General features: G+C 41.1%; 1 protein-coding gene across 9 annotated transcripts in view; it reads right to left on the bottom strand.

Moving 5' to 3' along the window:
• SNAP47 (synaptosome associated protein 47) overlaps nucleotides 1-21,148 on the bottom strand; it is a 65,045-nt gene that overhangs the window by 18,555 nt on the left and 25,342 nt on the right. For 7 of the 9 annotated variants that reach the window (XR_012331006.1, XR_012331007.1, XM_019937402.3 and 4 more), the window contains exons 3-4: nucleotides 10,389-10,879; nucleotides 2,804-2,928 (exon numbers count right to left, since the gene is read on the bottom strand). Coding sequence is in view for 7 of the 9 variants with exons in the window: in XM_019937402.3 (XP_019792961.2) it covers nucleotides 2,804-2,928; nucleotides 10,389-10,879 (616 nt within the window). In the remaining 2 variants the exon portion in view is untranslated. Of the gene's footprint in view, nucleotides 1-5; nucleotides 33-2,803; nucleotides 2,929-10,388; nucleotides 10,880-21,148 lie in introns of those variants that run through there. The other 2 variants (XM_073802918.1, XM_019937404.3) reach the window with 2 other exon arrangements.

Raw genomic sequence — 21,148 nt, 5'->3', positions numbered from 1 at the left:
ACCAGACCTGGGTCAGCTTTTCATTCTGATTCCTTCTTGGTGAAAGAGGGAGGTGGGATGAAAAAACACCAAACGCAGGACAAGACAGAGAAGTGCAGATTAAGAAGTTATGAAGAAACTTTATGTAAAACTGCAATGTCCTCAGGACAGAGCCATGCTGCTTTTTGTTTTATCACTTCCAAATGTTGTATCAAATATATGGTAGCCACAGACTTAGTAACGAAAGAGCAGGAGTTCTGAGGCAGGAAAGGTTAGCACATCAGACACTGGAAATGATTTGAGGGACTCTGCCAAACCCATCTGAGGGACTCTGATTCCTCTCCCAGCCTCCTCCACCACGTGCCCTCCCACAGCGGATGGTGGACGGCCACAGCTACGCAGCAGATGGGGCCTAACCACAGCCCACATGCCCGCTCCAGGGGCCCAGCACAGAGGGAGCTGGCACACTGCACTAAGCACGGCTGCTCCCTGAGGAAATCACGGCAAATCCTCTCTCTAGCACCCCAACTGCAGTTTAAGTCACCAAAACCCATTTCCACGTAATGACTTTAATAGCATCTGCAACAGAAACCACAGATGAATGGAGGGAGATTTTCTTGCATTTTCGTTTTCCCCAGAAATTTAACTCATTCCTACCTATGCTTGAGCTTCAACTACACAGCTCAGAATTCTTCTCTAAATATGAAACATGTGTTTTACCTCAAAAGGACAATCTCTTATGAAATTAGGTTCTCCCTGCAGGGAAGGAGAATGAGGCAGCTAACTAGCACAAAGCCCTACCCCTCCTGTGGGTGGGTCTTCCCAGCCTAACTGCTCAGGGATCACCGTGTCCTCTGCCCCCAAGCCAGCCTCCTGATTCATGACCATGGCATCTGCTGTTCCCAGCATGGACGCCACAGGGCTCACTAAGACTTGTTGATGACAGTCAGGACCAACCACATAAGAAACACACTTTCATGGGAAAGAATGGTGACCTCAGTGGTCACTGAGGAATTTTATTCTACTCACAGCTGTTGGTGCATTCATCCTGACCTCTCCCATTCTATCACAGCTTTTAGGGGAAGGGCACATTGTATATACATGGTAGTAGCGATTGGTTATTTGAAATTGCAAGGGCCCTCTCAAACTACATGGCCACCACTAGAATTAACAGATAGAATTCCTACATTTCCCATGTCCTACAAAACCCATGTTCTTGCTTCAGCCTCAACACAACTGTGGGACATAGAAGATCATCTCAGCCACAGACACCTTCATTGGAGGATGGGAGAGGAGGGTCTCAGATCCTACCAGCCTGAGGCCTATATGCAATCTTACCCACTTTCATGAGAACAGGTTAAGTTTGCCTTTATAGTATGAGGGTTTCTCAAGCCCCAAGGCAGACAAGATCTGCAGTGTTCTGGAGTCACTAAGCCTATCAAAAGAAGTGATTAGTAACCTGCAGAATTTCCTAGTTGCAGCTAGAAAGTGGCATGTCTCTGTGTCATTACTTAAAGTGATTAAAAGTTAGACCAGAAGGAAAAAGTGACAAATCATGTATATTTAAAATATCCCATAGCAAAAGATGAACACTTTTTTCCCAAAATGGAAAAGGCTGAGCTTAAAGGAGTCTATGCCTATGTAGACACACAGAACAAAATTATTTAAAAACAGGTTTAAAAGACATACAGTCTCTTGTATGCCTTGATGTTAAGTGTGGGATGCCACCAATGAAACAGTCTCTCCAAAATGGAGCCTGAATCTGATGGAGCCTCTAGAGGTACAAACTGACCTACAAGAGTACCAGGGCAGAGAGCAGGCAGTTCACCACCTGCTGGGAGCTGGGGAAACCAAGTCAGGAAGATACAAGCTGCAAAATCTTGACAGAGGAACAATTTAGGTTTTTCATCAAATAAACTTCAAAGGAAAAAGATGACAGAGGAAAGAAAGCTATGCATTAAAGGCACTTCACTAAATGCAACACACGGGCCTCATGAGGATCCTGATCTGAATAAACATGTAACACATTTTCCTAAATGAGGTAACTAGGGAAATGTGAGCACTGGCTTGATGTCTGATGATACCAAGGAATTTACTTTTTACTTTTTTAAGGTGAGTATGGTATTGTGCTCATTTTTTAAAACAGTTCTTATCTTTTAAAGCTACATACTGAAATATTTATGAATGAAATGATATAACGTCTAGGTATTTGCTACATAATTATTAAAAAAGGAAAAAGAAAAGGCCACTGTGTTGTCCAGCATTAACACAGGAAGATAAGTTGCAAGTATTTCTATCAAACATTGTTTAAATTTCAACTTCCTGGACAAAAAGTGGCAAGCCTCCGCAAGAACCTGTGTTGAGCACTTGAGAGCAAGTGCCCTCAACTGTACATGCCCAGGTAGTGCACACACAGATGGCACACACATACAGGTGCTGCACACGTGTGCACACAGTACACACGCCACACATGCATACATGTACGTGTACAGAGCCCACCTGGACACACACATCGTGCACATACACAGCCTACATGTGCATCTGAGCCCATATATACAGACATACACACACATATAACAGACATAGGCAGCTGCCAAGACCACTGTGTGTGCACAGGAATGCTATGTGTGTCTGCATGCCACAAAACGCAAGGACTCAGAATGGGCACCGCCCTTCCTCAAGCTATAGGGAGCCGAGCAAATCAGGTGGATGTCCCAGCATTTCCGTGCAGGTGACAGACAAGCATAAATCAGTGGAGAGTTGTTTTTAGACAAGAAAGTGAGTTGCCTGCAGGGGAGGACATGACACTACGAATGCATGTTACCTGTCTCAGTTCCTGGCTGTCCCCCTCGGAAATTAACGGTTCGCTCATCTGTAGCTGAAGTGGCCTCCCTTCCTGGTTCCCTGAGGAGGGCTCACAGTGCATGGCTTGGTCCAAAAGCCCAGATGCTGAAATGGAAAGTCAAACAGAGTGGCATCTTCTAGAAGGTGTGAACAACGCAAGGGCATTCAGAACTTTACAAAAAGTGTTTAAGACCGTCAGAGCTCTTTGGGTTGACGAAGTGTTTTCCCAGGCATTTACTGGTTTAGAGCTTCTGTGTTTGCGGGAGCGGTGAGTCCACCTCTCTGAACCTCTGCTGAGCTGACTGCATGTGGGACCCACCTGAGCCTTGCCTTCTACCCCAATCCAGGGCTGCTTCCTTACCCCACACTGATCAGAGTGTGCAACACTGTAAATACTCAGGATCTAGTTCTATAACTGGCTTTTAGAAGAAAGATGCTTTATCCAGGAGTGATTTTTTTCTTTTTGAGAGGACAATAGATTGGAGTATGAAACATAATACTTGTTGAGCCCTGGTGAAATGTACATGAAATACACTACTAGGAACTGCATTACCATCTGATTACCCCACAAAACACTGTGGTTCTAGAGAGCACATGAAATGGTCAGCTAGTCAGGTCAAGCAAAGTTGAATGTGGAGCTGTACTGAGGTAGGGGTGAGCCAGACTGCTGCACGTGGCAAGGCATTGCTCAGGGGTGTTTCCATTCACACATCTATGCCTGGGTAGTCTTGCTAAGAAGCAGAAGAGCAGCTTGGCAAGGAACAGTGTAAATCCTTTATTTAAAGAGCTGCCTCCATCTGCAACCCTGGCACTGTAAGGCCCAGATAAGAGCATAGCTTAGAGTCTGTCACCTGCTTTTCTCCATAATACAGCCCACCTCAGATGTGTCAGTATAGCCATGTTTATTTATTAGGATGCTGGAAAGCATTCTGGGGTGAGAACCAGCAGTGTGGATTCCAGCACCAACTCCTTTGAGCAGATTTCTCTGTTTCAGCAAAATGGGAGGGCAAAAGCAGGACACCCCACTTCCTTCCTAGGACCCTAGTGGCAGTCAGCAGAGCTGCCTTTCATCCGAGCAGCCTGGAGCAACTGATAAATGCATTGTTAGGAAAGGAAATCCATCTTGGGGTAAAGGTCTTGCTGGGCCTGAACAGCAGGAACCCAGGTGGTGAATCCAGGACACACCAACTGCACAAGCCCCTCCTCCCCAGGGAGAGACCAGCCACCTCCAACAGGTACACAAACATCCCCTTATTCTTATTTCTCAAAAAATTTCTTACAAATTAACACTCCCTGAGATTACCTAGCTGAGCAAAGAAGACGTGATGACAAGAAAGCATGTTCCTTGGGATCCTAGAGAGGAAAAGGGTCTTGGCCAGATGGAGTGAGTTCAGGAACCAGTTGATGCGAAGCAAAACCTGCATGAAGGCAAGACCCGAGGGTTCCACACTGTGCGCCTGAGCCCTCCCCAGGCCCATCTCCACTGGGAAGGAGGCCCTCTGTGAGAGTCTTCGTGCCCTTTAACTGTGCACCACTATGCGAAGTGCTTCCTACACAGAACTGCTACACCCGTACAAGCACCTTGGAGGTCTGAAAAAGTTTCACAAGACAAAAACCTTAGTACACACCATGTACTCAGATGTGCTTTTCTATTCTATTATTTATATAAAAGCTGGTTGCAACCAACCAAATTGATTTCACAACCTGTGTCCTGGAATCTCCAAAGTGCCACTACTTCAACATCCTAAGGGCTTATTAATTAGCACAGAACTTTCCATAGCATACAACTCACTGTCGGTTGGTCTTACATGATCTAAATGTCACTAACATGTTACATAATGAAAAGCACTTTTCTAAAACAGCAATAGAACACCATCAGAGCTAAACTAGACAACAGAGGACATGTTTTACTAGATATTATTAGCCTAAAGGAAAGGCCAACTAACACACCTGACGTTAAAACATTATCAGTGATAACATGATGGCAAAGCACACTTCACTTGTCTATGTTAACAGTGGTTCTATGGCCTAATGGGTGGAAGCAAACTCCCCATTCAGCCTACACCCTCCTCCTTCCTAGTCTGCTCCTGATCCTGCAGACTCCTGTTCCAGCCACCCCGGCACCCTGGCCCCAGCATGCTATTCCTGCCCACCTTGCCCCCGCTCTGCACATGTCATGCAGACAGATGTCCCCTAGTCCAAGTTTGGAGACATGTTCTCCACTCAGCCCTTCCATTAGCAGCAATCTTCCCTCATCTGTCCTGGTACCATTCAGTTTACACACCTTTGACAGTCACTTGCTTGGTACTGCACTGCTATTTACCTTTTTCAGCATCTTTTCAAACTGGGATCTCCCCAGCTAACTTCTCTGAGAGCACGGCCCATGTCTAATTCACACTTGTGCCCAGCACTGTGCTCCTGCACTGTCACTCTGGTTTCCATTTCAACACCTACAGCTGTATTACAGTTAGAGACATACTATTTTTGAATGTTTAACAAATGGGATTACTTAAACAACCAGAAAACCAAAACTGAGGATTTTTCTTCCTGGAACATACTAATAAGAGATGTTTTTCACAACGAGCTGGGGGATCAGCAGGATCCTGCCTAATACAAAACTTGGCCACCCCCGTGAACTTTGTGTTGAGACTTGGGTTGCTGACTCAGTTACTTCAATGCTTTGAAATATCTTCTGAAAAAATTAATTTAGTTCAGTATAGATGGTTTTTGTCTCAAAAGTCATTAGTTATCTCAGTTAAACAAAATAATCACAAATTGTTCAAGCTACATGCTACCTTACAGATGATTCCACTTTCCAAGAACAAGGAGGCATCGAGGGAAACCCTGAGTAAGGACTGCGCTGGCAGGGGCAGCACTGGGACGCCAGTCTCCTTTGTGCATCAGACATAGACTCCTGACCTCATTGCAAGTTCAGACCAAAGACTACCAGGGCCTGATCTGGAAGCAGAAAAACCGCTCCAAGCCTGTCCAGCCTTGAGCAAATCTTTCTCCCTGTCTCTGGGCCCCGTACGCCTCACTGATGACACAGGAAAATGCCTACTCTACCCAGGGATGGATACAGCAGCTTATATAACTGGGGTGGGAAGCCCTTTCAGAAAAAAAACACAAAACGCCCCATGTCCTCAATACAACAGGAAGTGTAACAGAGAGAAAACTGAAATGGAGAGAGACAGCAGTCTCAACTGACTCATGGGTCCTTGGAAGGGATCAAGTGGGTGAGGGCCAAGCAGCTCTCTGGGGGTCTGTCGATAGTCAGGGGGTCACCATGTCCTAATAAACTAATAACATGGGGCTTGTCTGAAGTCAGTGCAGTGCTTGTGTCCTAGTGAACACATGGAGGGGTCTGTTGGTGGTCAACGTGATACCCATATCTAGTGACCACATGAAGTCTGTTGGTGGTCAGCATGGTGCTGTGTCCCAGGGTCAGAACTTTACTATTTCAAAAGATGATCTTAAATTAATGACCCTATGCAGAGACTTCAATGCCTCAGAAGTTTATTTATCATTACACAGAGATGCGCCTGCCTTCTGGTTACCTGGGCCTGTCCTGGGTGCTAGAGATGGGGTGAGAAAAGACAGACTTGTGTCTGATTCTGGAGCACACATCCCAGTGTGGGAAGTTGAAAAGCAAACCAGAGGGTACCAGCACCAGAGGGCAAGTGCTAAGCAAGATTTCTATAGGATCAGTGAATGGGAAACTAGTCCTCTTAAATTAGGTGGTCAGAGAAGGCCCCTCTCAGAAGGCGACAGTTCGCAAACAGTGAAAACAAAAATCAGTACCAAAAAAACTCTTTAAATGCACGGACCTTGCTCTTATATGATAAGAGCTTTGTGGGCTTCCTCCCAAAGCATCACCCCAGTGGATCATGAGACAACATGACACAAAGTCCAACTAGGGGAGTCTACAAAAACCTGACCACCACTCCTAAAGACCATCAAGATCATCAAAGCAAAGAGAGTCTGAGAAACTGTAACAGTCAAGAAGAGTCCAAGGAGATGAAATGCCGAAATATCATGTGGGATCCTGGATGGGATTCTGGAACAGTAAAACATAAGGAAATCTGAATAAAATATGGACTTTAGTGAATAAAGGTGTATCAGTACAGGCTCATTAGTTGTGACAATGAACGATACTAATGTAAGATGACAAGAATAGGGAAAACTGGGTGTGGGAGACATGGGAACTCTCTGTACTATCCTCACAACTTTTTCTCAAGTCTGAAACTATTCTAAAATTTAAAAGATTATTTTAAAGATACTATGCAGAAAAACAGCAATTTGCAACTGCTCTTCCTTAAGGTGGGATCTGCCCACCTGTATCATTTCCAGCCCTTGAAGCCCAGGAGACTCTCTTCCTCCCCCAGTCCTGGCCTGGCCACCCCAGGCCCTCAACCTGTCTACTCTATACATTACTACAGAGGTCTCTGGAAAGTTCTTCTAGGACACTGGTCCCCTGTTACTAGACCGCCACCTTCTGGCCACACACAATTTACCAAAATAGCTCATTGAGGAGAGAAATTGTTACTGAGAGGTCAAAGTCATGGTTTCTACCTCCACTGTTTCTGTAGTTTCCAGTGCAGAACAGTAAAAACAGAGGTGCTGACAGATGCAACAACAAGAGAGGTAACAATGAGAAGTAAGTTCTCATTGCTGGGCTTGTGCAGGATTACTGTGAAGTTCCAAGCAAATGAGATACCATCTTGCTTACTGAACTCAGCATGCCGGCTTCTTGCAAACATAACTCCTTGTCACCTGTACCTCTCCAAATCCACAGCTGTAAGGTACACCTGCCTCGCCTACGCAGGGAGGCTTCACCAGGGGAGGATGGCACTTCATGCTCAGTCCAGACTCAGACACACTGTAGGGATCCTACCCACAGGCTAAAGTTAGCACTAAGATGAAAACCCATCTGTCACCGTGGATGTGGCTCAGCTCATTCCATACATATATAATCCGTTACTGTGATGGGTGAGGCCATAGTCCCCAGTTATTCAATCCAACCCTAATCTAGGTGTTACTGGGAAGGTATTTGTAGACGTGGTGAAGGCTCTCAGTCAGTTGACTTTAGTGAAGGGAGCCTGTCCTAGACAATCTGGTGGGCCTGGTTCAATCAGCTGAAAAACCTTAAAAGTATATCTGCAGCTTCCTTGAGGAGAAAGACGTTCAGCCTCTGGTCAGCAGCCTCAGCTTGTGCACAAGAGGTTCATTTTCCCCTTGCTGATGGGTGGCCCTGCAGAATTTGCACTCACTCAGCTTCCTGCAGTCTGATTATGGCTGCAGAGGCCCTGACACTCACTCCCTCCTCTCTAGGCCCATCTGCCACCTGTATGCTTGGAGTCAGAGCTTACCATCCCATCTTCCTCGGGACCCACCCTCCCTGACAGCAAGGCACAGCAAGCTTGCACCCTTCTCACTTGTACAGTGTGACACACATGACATGCTCACATCTGCCATCTCATTTGTAACATTCTGTGTCGTGTTCTCTCTCTGAAACCACCATGCCTAACATAAAACCCACGAATATGGTAGAGCTCCATAAGAAGGAGGATTGTTTTCAGGACTGTAGGTACCTGGCACCATGCCTGGCACAGAGGGATTCTCCAACAGCACTGTCAGAACCAACAGCCCACGGTGCTCTGCATCTGGTCCCACCAGCCAGGGCCTCCTCCCTCCTCTCACTGCTGAGGCTCCTCCCAGAGGAAAACAGCAGTGAGGGGGACTCAGAGATTTGGGGTATCAGAGAGGCTACCCAGCTGAGCTTGCAAATGGCCTTTCCTGAAGGGCCCTTCTGGTCAGGATCTTATGTTGGCTGGTACAGTGTACATTCTTGGCCCTTTTATGGGCCAGCTTCTGAGCCCTGCCTTGAATGAGGGGCCAAAGAAAAATCTGGAAATGTAAGTCTCTAAATTAAGAAAGTAAGTTTCTAAATTAAGTTTTTACATTAACATTTCCAACATTTTGATACCTATGGGACCAGATCTATTATCAAGCAATTTCTTTTTGAAACTTGAAGTCATCTAGAATAACATCAAAATATTCATATGTTAGGGAAACAGATTACATATTGGAATTGAAATCAATCACTTAAGAGGAAAAAAGAAAAGGAACTGGAATAGTAACAAACATATCTCTTACTTTATTTTTTGTTTTTGGTTTTGGTTTTTCTTTGCGGTAGCCGGGCCTCTCACTGTTGTGGCCTCTCCCGCTGCAGAGCACAGGCTCCGGACGCACGGGCCCAGGCGCTCCGCGGCATGTGGGATCTTCCCAGACTGGGGCACGAACCCATGTCCCCTGCATTGGCAGGCGGACTCTCAACCACTGCGCCACCAGGGAAGCCCATATCTCTTACTTTAAACAAACTCTAGCAATCGAAGTTAATAAGAAAAGACTATTACTTGTTAGAAAAATCACTATAACATAGAAGAAATGTCACCTATAATGCTAGTATTAGAATATTTTATGACTTTGGGATTCCTTAAGCAGGGCTCAAAAATAAACTTAAGGGGAAAAATGGTAAATCTGACCATAGCAAATTAAAGATTTCTGTAATGGAAGCTGACAATCTAGGAGAAGTATTGGTAGCTTCTAAAGTCAACAAGGGATGAATATCTAGAATGAATAATGAACTACTGCAAATCAGAGAGGAAAAAAAAAAAGCCCAGTAGGGGGAAAAAAAAAAAAAAAAACCAGAACAAGCAACCCACAGAGCAAAATCTGTGGGACCAAAAAGCAACTAAAAGGCGTCAGATGCTCCACCTCACAATCAATCAAAAAAATAAAAATACCTTTGAGATACCACTTGACATCAGTCAGAATGGCAAAACCGAGAAGTCAGATACCACCAAGTTATTCTATGCTAGGGAGGAGGCTGGGACCTGGGGACATATCCACATGTCCTGCCACCCACACTAGAACCTCAGGCCAAACTCAGCTATACCCTCTATGCCCCACAGAGACCTAAAAGAGGATACTGCAGCCATAATGCCAAGAAAAGCAAGGGTTTCACAATACTGGGATGCTAAAAAAAAAAAAAAACACACAGAAACTACACTGCGTAATTTTCAAAAATTCTGATATCCAAATGCCCATCTGGAAGGTGGGCTGGGAATACCTCAATTAAGTGCCAAGAAAACCGAGTGTGATGCTGGGTCAGGGGAAGGGACTGGAGACACACCAGAGCAGGTGGGGATGATGCTAGTTAAGGCCCTAAAGTGTTGGTTCTCAAATCAAGCAGAGGAAAGAGGTGAAAACATCTAACTTGGAGCTTTCCTTTGTTCTGAAAGCATCACCAAAACCATTTCTGACCTATTTGAAAAGGCACAGCTCTCAAGTACATGATAAACCTGAGTGATTTGAGACTCAGGTGGCAAGTACTAAGGAAAATGGTCTGAAATTATTTTTATTTACAAACAAATAGGCAGTCACTAGTGAGCTGAAACTGGCAGTTGCTCTATGTGATGCATCACAGCAACGCACCATGGGTGTGTTGAGTTTGACTGTGACTTTAGAGGTCTTGCGCACGGATTGTTTTGATGATCACTCACCTGCATGCCAGACTGAGTAGCCCTTCTCTGCTAGGGGAGAGGTTCTAGTGCTTCTGAGCATCAAGGCATCTTCTAAAAACTCGATCTTCTTGCTGAACTGCACTTCCAAAATGGGGATAACCTCTGGCATCTTGGCAGATATCAAACGATAAGCTATATCTGGCTTCCCAATGAACCGCTGGCGGATGCTAATTTCATAAGGTGTATGAACCTTGATGTCATCTACTTCTTCTCTTTCAAATCTGTGCATGAGCAAAGAATCTGAGTTGTGGATTTCCAACCCAGAAACAAAGACGGTGAGCCTTCCTGGTTTAACATGAGATTCTGTTTTTTGGGAAATAACAGCAGGAATTTTGATCACTATCCCTTCTTTTCCAAAAGCTTTGGAACTAGCCATTGAGGCGTCCCACTTGGGCTTTGTTTCTGATGGCATCTTCCAAAGCTTGAAGCTAAAGGGCCACCAAGAAGGAGACTCCAGTTCTGTCAGCAGCCTAAAAAAGCAAACACAACACAGAAAGTAGTCAATGAGTTAATTTTTTTTTTTGAAAACTGTTTTGACTTTTATAAAGAATGTTACCATTTTATAGTTTTCTTTTCCACAAGCACTCCATAAAGCAGGCATTATTATCCCCACATTTTAGAAAAGAAAACTGAGGCTAAGAGCAGTGGGACATTTGCCTACAGATACAAAACTAACCAGAAGTAGACACACAACAAAAACACACATCTTGTGACTAGAATATTGCTCTTTTCACACTTGACCTGGTGTAATTTTGACCAAAATAAATCCTGATCATAATCTCTAGAGAGCTGTCTAATAGAACTTTCTTCAGTAATCTGTATTGCCTAATCCAGTAATGGGGACATGTGGCTACTGGGCACCTGAAATGCAGCTAATGCAATGATGAATTGAATTTTAAACTTTTTTTTTTTTTTTTTTTTTGCAGTACGTGGGCCTCTCACTGTTGTGGCCTCTCCCATTGCAGATCACAGGGTCCGGACGCACAGACTCAGCAGCCATGGCTTACGGGCCCAGCCGCTCCGCGGCATGTGGGATCTTCCCAGACCGGGGCACAAACCTGTGTCCCCTGCATCGGCAGGCGGACTCTCAACCACTGAGACACCAGGGAAGCCCTAAACTTAATTTTAATGTGGCTAGTGGCTACCATATTGGACAACTCTAAATTAACCACTAATAATATCCAGAGATATATCTAAAAAGACAATAAGAGAGGAAAACGGTGGAAGCAGGAAAGGAAAAGCAAAGGAACAAAGATCAAATGGAATAAACAGAAAACAAATAACAAGATGGTGGAATTATCACAACCATATTAGTAATCATACTAAATGTAAGTGGACTAAATTCTCTAATTAAAAGGCAGATTGTCAGCCTTTAAAGGCAGATGGTCAGTCTATAACAAGACACAGTTATATCTTGTCGACGAGAAGCAATGTGAAATATAAAGATACAGATACACTGAAAGTAAAGGGATTGGAAAAGTAAAGTAAAAAGAATCATGCCAAAAGTAAACTTTAAGACAAGGAGTGTTACTGGGGAAAAAGAGGGACAATGCATAATAATAAGAGGATCAATCCAAAAGAGAGACTTAATGATAGTAAATATGCGTGCATCTAATAACAGAACTTCAAAATTCATTAAGTAAAAACTGGCAAAACTAAAAGAAGAAATAGACAACATACCTGTAGTTGTAGATTTTAACAAACTGCTCTCCACAACTGATACAGCAAGAAGACAAAAGTAATTAATAAGAATATAGACATTTTGAACAACACTATTCAACCATCTCAAACCTGACTGATATTTACAGAAACATCATCCAAATGCTGAATGCACTCTGTTAAGTATATTCAGAATATAAACAATAATAACAAAAAGATTATATATAACAGAGTGGTCAACATGGCAGAGAAGAAACACCTGGAGCTCACCTCCTCCCACAGGTATACCAAACTTACAACTACTTACAGAGGAACTAACGATGAGAAGGACCCGAAGACTAGAAAGAAAAAATTTTCCACAACTGAAGTTATCAAGAAGGAACTACAACGAGATGGGTAGAAGGGGCAGAGACACAGTATAGTTAAGACCCACATCCCCAGGTAGGTGACATACAAAAGGGAGAACAATCACAATTGCAGAGGTTCTCCCCAAGGAGTGATGGGTCCAAGCCTCACACTGGGCTCCCCAGCCCAGTATTACACAGAAAATAAGCCCCCATAACATCTGACTTTGAAGGCCAGTGGGACTTACATAAGACAGAGCTAGAGGGCTGTAGAAAACAGAAACTCTGCTCTTAAACAACACAAGCAGGCTTCCCTGGTGGCGCAGGGGTTGAGTGTCCGCCTGCCAATGCAGGGGACGCGGGTTCGTGCCCCAGTCCAGGAAGATCCCACATGCCGCGGAGCGCCTGGGCCCGTGAGACATGGCCGCTGAGCCTGCGTGTCCGGGGCCTGTGCTCCACAACGGGAGAGGCCACAACAGTGAGGGGTCCGCGTACTGCAAAAAAAAAAAAAAACCAAAAAAAAAAAACCACAAGCAAAATCTCACATGCTCTTAGACCCACCACAGAGGGAGTAATCTGAAAGAAGCCTAGGTCAGTCCCACTTGTTGAACCTGGAGAAGGCTGCCAGAGAGGGAGGAGGCCACCAGAACTCCCCCTGGGGACACAGATGCTGGTGGCAGCCATTTATGGGGGCCATTTAGGTTCTACCATGAGGACACTGGTGCTGGCAAGGGCCATTTTGGTGTCTAGACTATCTGCACCAGGACATGGTCCCACCCACCAGCAGGTTGGCCACAGTCCTGGGACCTCCCACACTGACAAGCCAGTTACATGAGGAAATGACCCTGACTACCAGCAGGCTGAGACCAGTCCTGGACCCACGGCTCTGTAGTTAGCCACACAAGGACCTGGCACCACCCACCAATGGACTGGAGCCAGCCCCAGGACCTCAGGCCCTATAGCCGACCATACTGGGACACAGCTCTGCCCACAAGCAGGCTGGCACCAGCCCCAGGAGTTTCAAGGCCCTTGCTCCACATACTAGCAAGCTGGTACCAGTACTGGGACTTGTCAGCACCTGCAGACAGCAGTCCAAGGCCCCCCAGGCCCCAAACTCAACTGCACTGGGACCAGGCACCACCCACCAGCAGGCTGAGATAAGCCTCAGGAAACCCCAGGGCCACTCAGTTGGCCGCTCTGGGACCTAGCCTTGCCCACCAGTGGCCAACAGCCTCTGCATTAGGCAAGGCCTGGTAGCCAACTGGGACAGGGACAGCCCTGCCTACCAACATGCCCACAGGGGCATCCCTAGATCATATACCTCTGGTGCTGCTGGGCACCATAGGATGTCTCCTACACAAGCCTACTTCTCCAAGATCAAAAACATAACCAACCTACCTAATTCATAGAAATAAACAGAGAAAATTAGGTAAACAAAAGGAGGTGACAAAGGAGCATGTTCCAAACGAAGGAAAAGATAAAATCCCAGGAGAACTAAGTGAAGTGGAGATAGGCAACGTACCCAGTAGAGTTCAAGGTAATGATCATAAAGAAGCTCAACAAACTCAGGGAAAGAATGAATGGCCACAGTGAGAAGTTTAAGAAGAGATAGAAAATATAAAGAAGAACCAAATAGTAACTGAAACTAAAAAATACACTAGAAGGAATCAATACATTCCTTGATGATACAGAGGAACAGACAGGTGATCTGGAAGACAGAGTAGTTGAAATCACCCAAGTTGAACAGAAAAAAGAAAGAGAAATTTTTAAAAATGAGGACAGTTTAAGATAACTCTAGTCTCATATCACAGTACTATGAGACAAGAAATCAACTATAAGAAAAAAACTGCAAAAAACACAAACACATGGAGGCTAAACAATATGCTAGTAAAACCCAATGGGGTCATAGAAGAAATCAAAGAGGAAATAAAAAAATACTTGGAGACAAAAGAAAATGGAAACATACAATCCAAAATCTGTAAGACACAGCAAAAGCAGTGCTAAGAAAGAAATTTATAGTGATATATGCCTACCTCAGGAAACAAGAAAAATCTCAAATAAACAACCTAACTTTACACCTGAAGGAAGTAGAAAATGAAAAACAAACAAAACCCAAAGTTAGAAGGAAAGAAGTCATAAAGATCAGAGTGGAAATTAATGAAATAGAGACTAAAAAAACAATAGAAAAGATCAATGAAACTTAGAGCTGGTTCTTTGAAAAGATAAATCTTTAGCCAGACTCATCAAGTTAAAAAAGAGAGAGGACCCAAATACACAAAATCAGAAATGAAAAGGAAGTTACAAATGAAACCTCAGAAATACAGAGGACTGTAAGAGATTACTACAAACAATTACATGCCAATAAGACGGACAATCTAGAAGAAATGGATAAATTCCTAGAAATGTACAATCTTCCAAGATTGAGTCAGGAAGAAATACGAACAGACTAATTATAATTATTAATTTAAAAACTCCCAACAAACAAAATTCCAGGACCAGTGGGCTTCACAGGTGAATTCCACAAAACATTTAAAAAGGAACTAATGCCTATCCTTCTAAAAGTATTCCAAAAAATTAAACAGGAAAGAATGCTTCCCAACTCATTCTACAAGGCCAGCATCACCTTGATACCAAACCAGACAGACACTACAAAAAAAGAAAATTACAGGCAAACATCACTGATGAACATAGAAGCAAAAATCCTCCACAAAATATCTGCAAAGCAAATTCAACAATACATTAAAAGGACCACACACCATGATCAGGTGGGATCTATCCCAGGGATGCAAGAATGGCTCAATATCTGCATAGCAATCAATGTGATACACCACATTAACAAACTGAAGAATAAGAATTATATGATCTCAAAAGATGCAGAAAAAGCTTCTGATAAAATTCAACATCGATTTATGATAAAAATGTTCAACATTGGGTCTAGAGGGAACATACCTCAACATAATAAACACCACATATGACAAACCTACAGCCAACATCATACTCAACAGTGAAAAGCTGAAAGCATTTTCTTTAAAATCAGGAATAAGACAAAAATGCCCACTCTTACCACTTTTATGCAACATAGTATTGGAAGTCCAACTCATAGCAATTAGACAAGAAAGAGAAATAAAAGGAATCCAGATTGGAAAGGAAAAATTAAAACTGCCACTGTTTGTAAATGTCACGATACTATATGTAGAAAATCCAAAAACTACTAGAAAAACCAAAAAACTACTAGAAAAACCAAAAAACTACTAGAACTCATCAATGAATTCAGTAAAATTTCAGGATACATTGCATTAATTGTTAATGGGATTATTTTTTAATTTCTCTGATAGTTTGTTATTAGTGTATAGAAATGTTGCATTTCTATACACTAATAACAAACTATCAGAGAAATTAAAAAATAATCCCATTAACAATTACATCAAAAAGAATGAAATACCTAGGAATAAATCTAACTAAGGCAGTTAAAGACCTATATTTGGAAAACTATAAGACACTGATGAAAGAAATCAAAGGTGACAAAAACAAATGGAAAGATACCATGTTTATGGATTGGAAGAATTAATATTATTAAAATGACCATACTATCCAAGGCAATCTACAGATTCAAAGCAATTCTTATCAAAATACCAATGGCATTTTTCACAAAACTAGAAAAAAAATCCTAAAATTTGTATGGAAACACAAAAGACGCAGAAATAGCTAAAGCAATCCTGAGAAAGAAGAACAAAGTGGGAGGTATCATGCTCTGATTTCAAACTATACTACAAAGCTACAGTAATCAAAAAAGTAAGGTATTGGCACAAAAACAGACACAAAGATCAATGGAACAGAACAGATAGCCCAGAAATGAAGTCACACTTATATGGTCCATTAATCTACAATAAAGAAGGCAAGAATATACAACCCAGAAAAGACAGCCTCTTCAATAAATAATGTTGGGAAAACTGGACAGCTACATGCAAAAGAATCAAACTGGACTACTTTCTCACACCATACACAAAAATAGACACAAAATGGATTAAAGAGTTAAATTTAAGATCTGAAACCATAAAACTCCTATAAGAAAACATAGGCAGTACATCCTTTGACATCAGTCTTAGCAATATTTTTTGGATATGTCTCCGCAGGCAAGGGAAACATAAGAAAAATAAGACACTTGCAAACAATATACATGTACGGGGTTACTATCTAAAATATACAAAGACCTCATACAACTCAACATCAAAAAAACTAAACAACCCAATTAAAAAAATGGGCAGAGGACCTGAACAGGCATTTTTTCCAAAGAAGACATACAGATGGCCAACGTACACATGAAAAGATGCTCAATATCACTAATTATCAGGGAAATGCAAATCAAAATTACTATGAGATATCACTTCACATCTGTCAGTTGGCTGTTATCAAAAAGACAACAAATAAGAAATGCTGGCAAAGAAATGGATAAAGGGGAACTCTGGAACACTGTTGGCAGGAATGTAAATTGGTACAGCTACAGAAAACTATGGAAAACATTATGGAAATTCCTCAAAAAATTAAAACTAGAAATACCATGCGTTCCAGCAATTCCACTCCTGGGTATTTTTCTGAGGAAAACAAAACCACTAATTCAAAAAGATATATGCACCTCTATTTTCAATGAAGCATTAATCACAATAGCCAAATTACAGAAGCAACCTAAGTGCCCATTGACAGATGAATGCATAAATATGTGGTATATATATAGAATGGAAACCATAAAAAAAGATTGAAATCTTGCCATTTGCAACAACATGGATGGACTTGAAGGGTACTATGCAATGTGAAATAAGTCAGAGAAAGACAAATACTGTATGATTTCACTTATATGTGGAATCTAAAACAAAACAAATGAACAAACATAACAAATCAGAAACAGAGTCAAAGATACAGAGAACAAGCAGGTGGTTGCCAGAAGGGAGAGGAGGATGAGTAAACAGGTGAGGAAGATTAAGAGGTACAAAGTTCCAGGCACAAAATAAATGAGTCAAAGGGATGAATTCAGCATGGGGAATATAGTCAATAACAATGTAATATCTTTGAATGGTGACAGACAGTAACTAGACTTATCATGGTGATTGTTTTGTAATGTACAGAAATTTCAAAACACTTATGTTGTGCACCTGGAACTAATATAGTGCTGTAGGTAAATTACACTTCAAAAAATGATACAGATGAACTTATTTACAAAACAGAAACAGCATCACAGACAAAAGAGAACAAATTTATGGTTACCTAAGGGGAAGGTGGAGCGGAAAGATTAGGAATTTGGGATTAAAAGATACACACTACCATATATAAAACAGATAACCAACAAGGACCTACTGTATAGCACAGGGAACTATATTCAGTATCTTGTAATAATCTGTAATGGAAAAGAATCTGAAAAAGAATATACATACACATATATATGTATAACTGAATCACTTTGCTATACACCTGAAACATTGTAAATCAATTATACTTCAATTAAAATAAATAAAAATCTTTAAAAAGAAAAAAAACAAAGAAACAAACTAATAAAAAAGGAGATCAGTTTTGTGGTTACTGGAGGTGGAGACTGGGGGAAGGGGAAACTGGATGAAGGTAGTCAAAAGGTACAAACTTCCAATAATAAGATTAAGTACTAGGGATGTAATGTATACAACATGATTAATTTAATTAACACTGATGTATGTTATACATGAAAGTTGAAGAGAGTAAATCCTGTAAGTTCTTATCCCAAGGGAAAAAAAAAAATTTCTGTTCTATTTTGTATCTATCAGAGACAATGGATGTTCACTAAACTTACTGTGGTAATCATTTCATAATGTATGTAAGTCAAATCATTATACTGGACATCAAACTTACACAGTATGGTAGGGCAGTTATATCTCAATAACACTGTAAGAAAAAAAAAGTATAATAAGTCTCAATAAATTTCAAGTATTGAAATTATATAGAGCACATCCTTTGTCCTCAAAGAAATGAAACTAGAAATCAATAACAAAAAGTTAACTAGAAAATCCTCAAATATTTGGAAACTAAACACAATTCTAAAATAAAGGAAATTAGAAAATATTTGAAGTGAATGAAACTAAAAACATGATACACAAAAAAACAGGGGGATGCAAATAGAGCAGTCATAAGAGGGAAATTCATATCTCTCAATGTATATATTTGAAAACTTCTTAGGAAGGTTTAAAATCAGTGATCTAAGTCTCTACCTCAAAAAGTTACAGATTATACCCAGAGTAAGTAGAAGAAAGGAAAAGTAGGAATCAATGAAATGGGGGCTTCCCTGGTAGCACAGTGGTTAAGAATCTGCCTGCCAAGGCAGGGGACATGGGTTTGAACCCTGGTCTGGGAAGATCCCACATGCCGCGGAGCAACTATGCCTGCGTGCGCCACAACTACTGAGCCTGCGCTCTGGAGCCCATGAGCCACAACTACTGAGCCCATGTGCCACAACTACTGAAGCCCACGCACCTAGAGCCCATGCTCCGCAACAAGACAAGCCACCACAATGAGAAGCCCACACACCACAATGAAGAGTAGCTCCCATTCGCTGCAACTAGAGAAAGCCCGTGTGCAGCAACAAAGACCCAATGCAGCCAAAAATAAATAAATAAATAAATTTATTTTTTTAAACTCAATGAAATGGAAAACAGAAAAAATACAAAATATTAACAAAGCCAGAAGTTGCTTCTTTGAAGTAATTTTAAAAATTAAACACCTAGCAAGAAATAATAAAGAAAAAAATAAAGAAAATGCAAATTACCAATATCAGGAATAAAAAAAGGGGCATCACCACAGATCATTTAGCCTTTGAAAGGTTTATGGGGAATTTTATACTCAACTCTATACCTATAAATGGGACAACTTACATGAAATACACAAAACACTTGAAAAACCCAAAATTTCAAAACTGAGGCAAGAAATAGTTTAATAATAAGAATAGCCTCACAAGGAAATTGAATCTGTAATTTAAAATCTTGCCATAGAGAAAACTGTGGTCCAAGTGGCTTCACTGATGAATTCTGCCAAATATATAGAGAGGAAATCATCATAACTGTATACCAACTCTTTCAAAGCATAGAACAAGAGTGAATGTTTTGCCCATTTAGTTCACAAGACCAATATAACTCCTATACGTAAACCTGATGAGGACATTACAAGGAAATACGTACATAACAATATCCTTCAATAACACAGATAGAGTTCCGTGAAAATATTAAGTCAAATCTAATAATATATAAAAAAAGAATATAATATCATGATTAAGTGATATTAATCCCAGGAAACTGAAGTTGGTTTAACATTTGAAAATTAATCACCGCAACTTATTTCATTGGTAGAAAAACAAAAGGAAAACTGTATAATCATCACAAAAGATGCAAAAACAGATTCTGATGAAATTCAGTACTCATTCATGTTAAAACCCCAGCAAGCTAGAAGGAAATTTCTTCAATCTGATAAAGGACATCTATAAAAGCATACATGTATGTATCTATAAAAAAACATACATGTAACTGTATGCCTCATGTTGAAAAAGTCAGTGTCTTCTGTTTAAGATCAGAAACAAATTTTAAAAAATGGGCAGACTTCTAAAGTATCTGAATATTGAAAGTATTCTCCAAATCTACACAGAGATCCAATGGCAAAGGGTAGAGCCTTGTCAGCACAAGGCACTTAAACATAACCTCTGACTAATCAATGGCTGACCACTAAGCTATGCTGATGCAGGGACAACCACCAGGAACCAAGCCATGCTTAAAAATTAAAACATAAAAAAAAACAAAAATAAAAAAGCTACACATGACAGTGGAAACACATTCCACAGAGTTAGTTCAGGCAAATTACTAAAATGAGTAAACAAATAAAAACAACCACAAACACCACCATCCTGTGGCAAGGAGGGAGATCAGAATCCAGAGTTGCAACAATGTATTATTTAAAATGCCAAGTTTTCTACAAAGAAGTATTAGATATGCAAGGAAACAGAAAAATGTGACTCATACACAGGAGTAGAAAAAAAAGTCAACAGAATCCATTTCTGAGAGCACTCATATACTGGACTTAAGAGGTGAAGATGTCAAAGAAGTAATTATAAATGTTCAAGAGTTAAAGAAAACCATGTTAAGAAGAGTAAAGAAAAGTATAGTGACAATGATTCATCAGAGACTATCAAATCAGAGAGAGAAATTATATAAAAAAGAACCAAATGGAATTTCTTAAATTAAAACAATAGTAAGATACATCCTAGTTAAACCACTGAAAGCCAAAGACAGAGAGAAAACTGTGAAAGCAGCAACAGAAAAATGATTTATCATGAATAAGGGAATCATAATAATATTAACGGTTGACCTCTATCATAAACAATGCGCACCAGAAGGTAATGGGATGACAAAAGCCAAGTTCTGAGAGAAATAAAACTGCCAGTAGAGAATTCTACACCAGCAAAACTATCAGGGAAAATACATTACCAAACACATAAATGCTGAGAAACTTCACTGCTAGCAAGCCTGTTTCCTGAAAAAAAGACTAAAGGATGTTCCTTGGGCTGAAAATAAAAGACACCCCCAGAAGGAAACTCAAATCCACACAAAGAAACAAAAAGCACTGGTAATGAGATCATGCAGGTAATTAGAGAATATAAGTATTTTGTTTACTTTTCCTAACTGATTTAAAAGATAATTGCATAAAATAATAATTTTAAATTATACTGAGGCT

The sequence above is a fragment of the Tursiops truncatus genome, chromosome 3, assembly GCF_011762595.2.
Source record: "Tursiops truncatus isolate mTurTru1 chromosome 3, mTurTru1.mat.Y, whole genome shotgun sequence".
NCBI lineage: Eukaryota > Metazoa > Chordata > Mammalia > Artiodactyla > Delphinidae > Tursiops > Tursiops truncatus.
The sequence above is the reverse complement of the archived record's forward strand: the minus strand, read 5'-3'. Positions and strand labels throughout refer to the sequence as shown.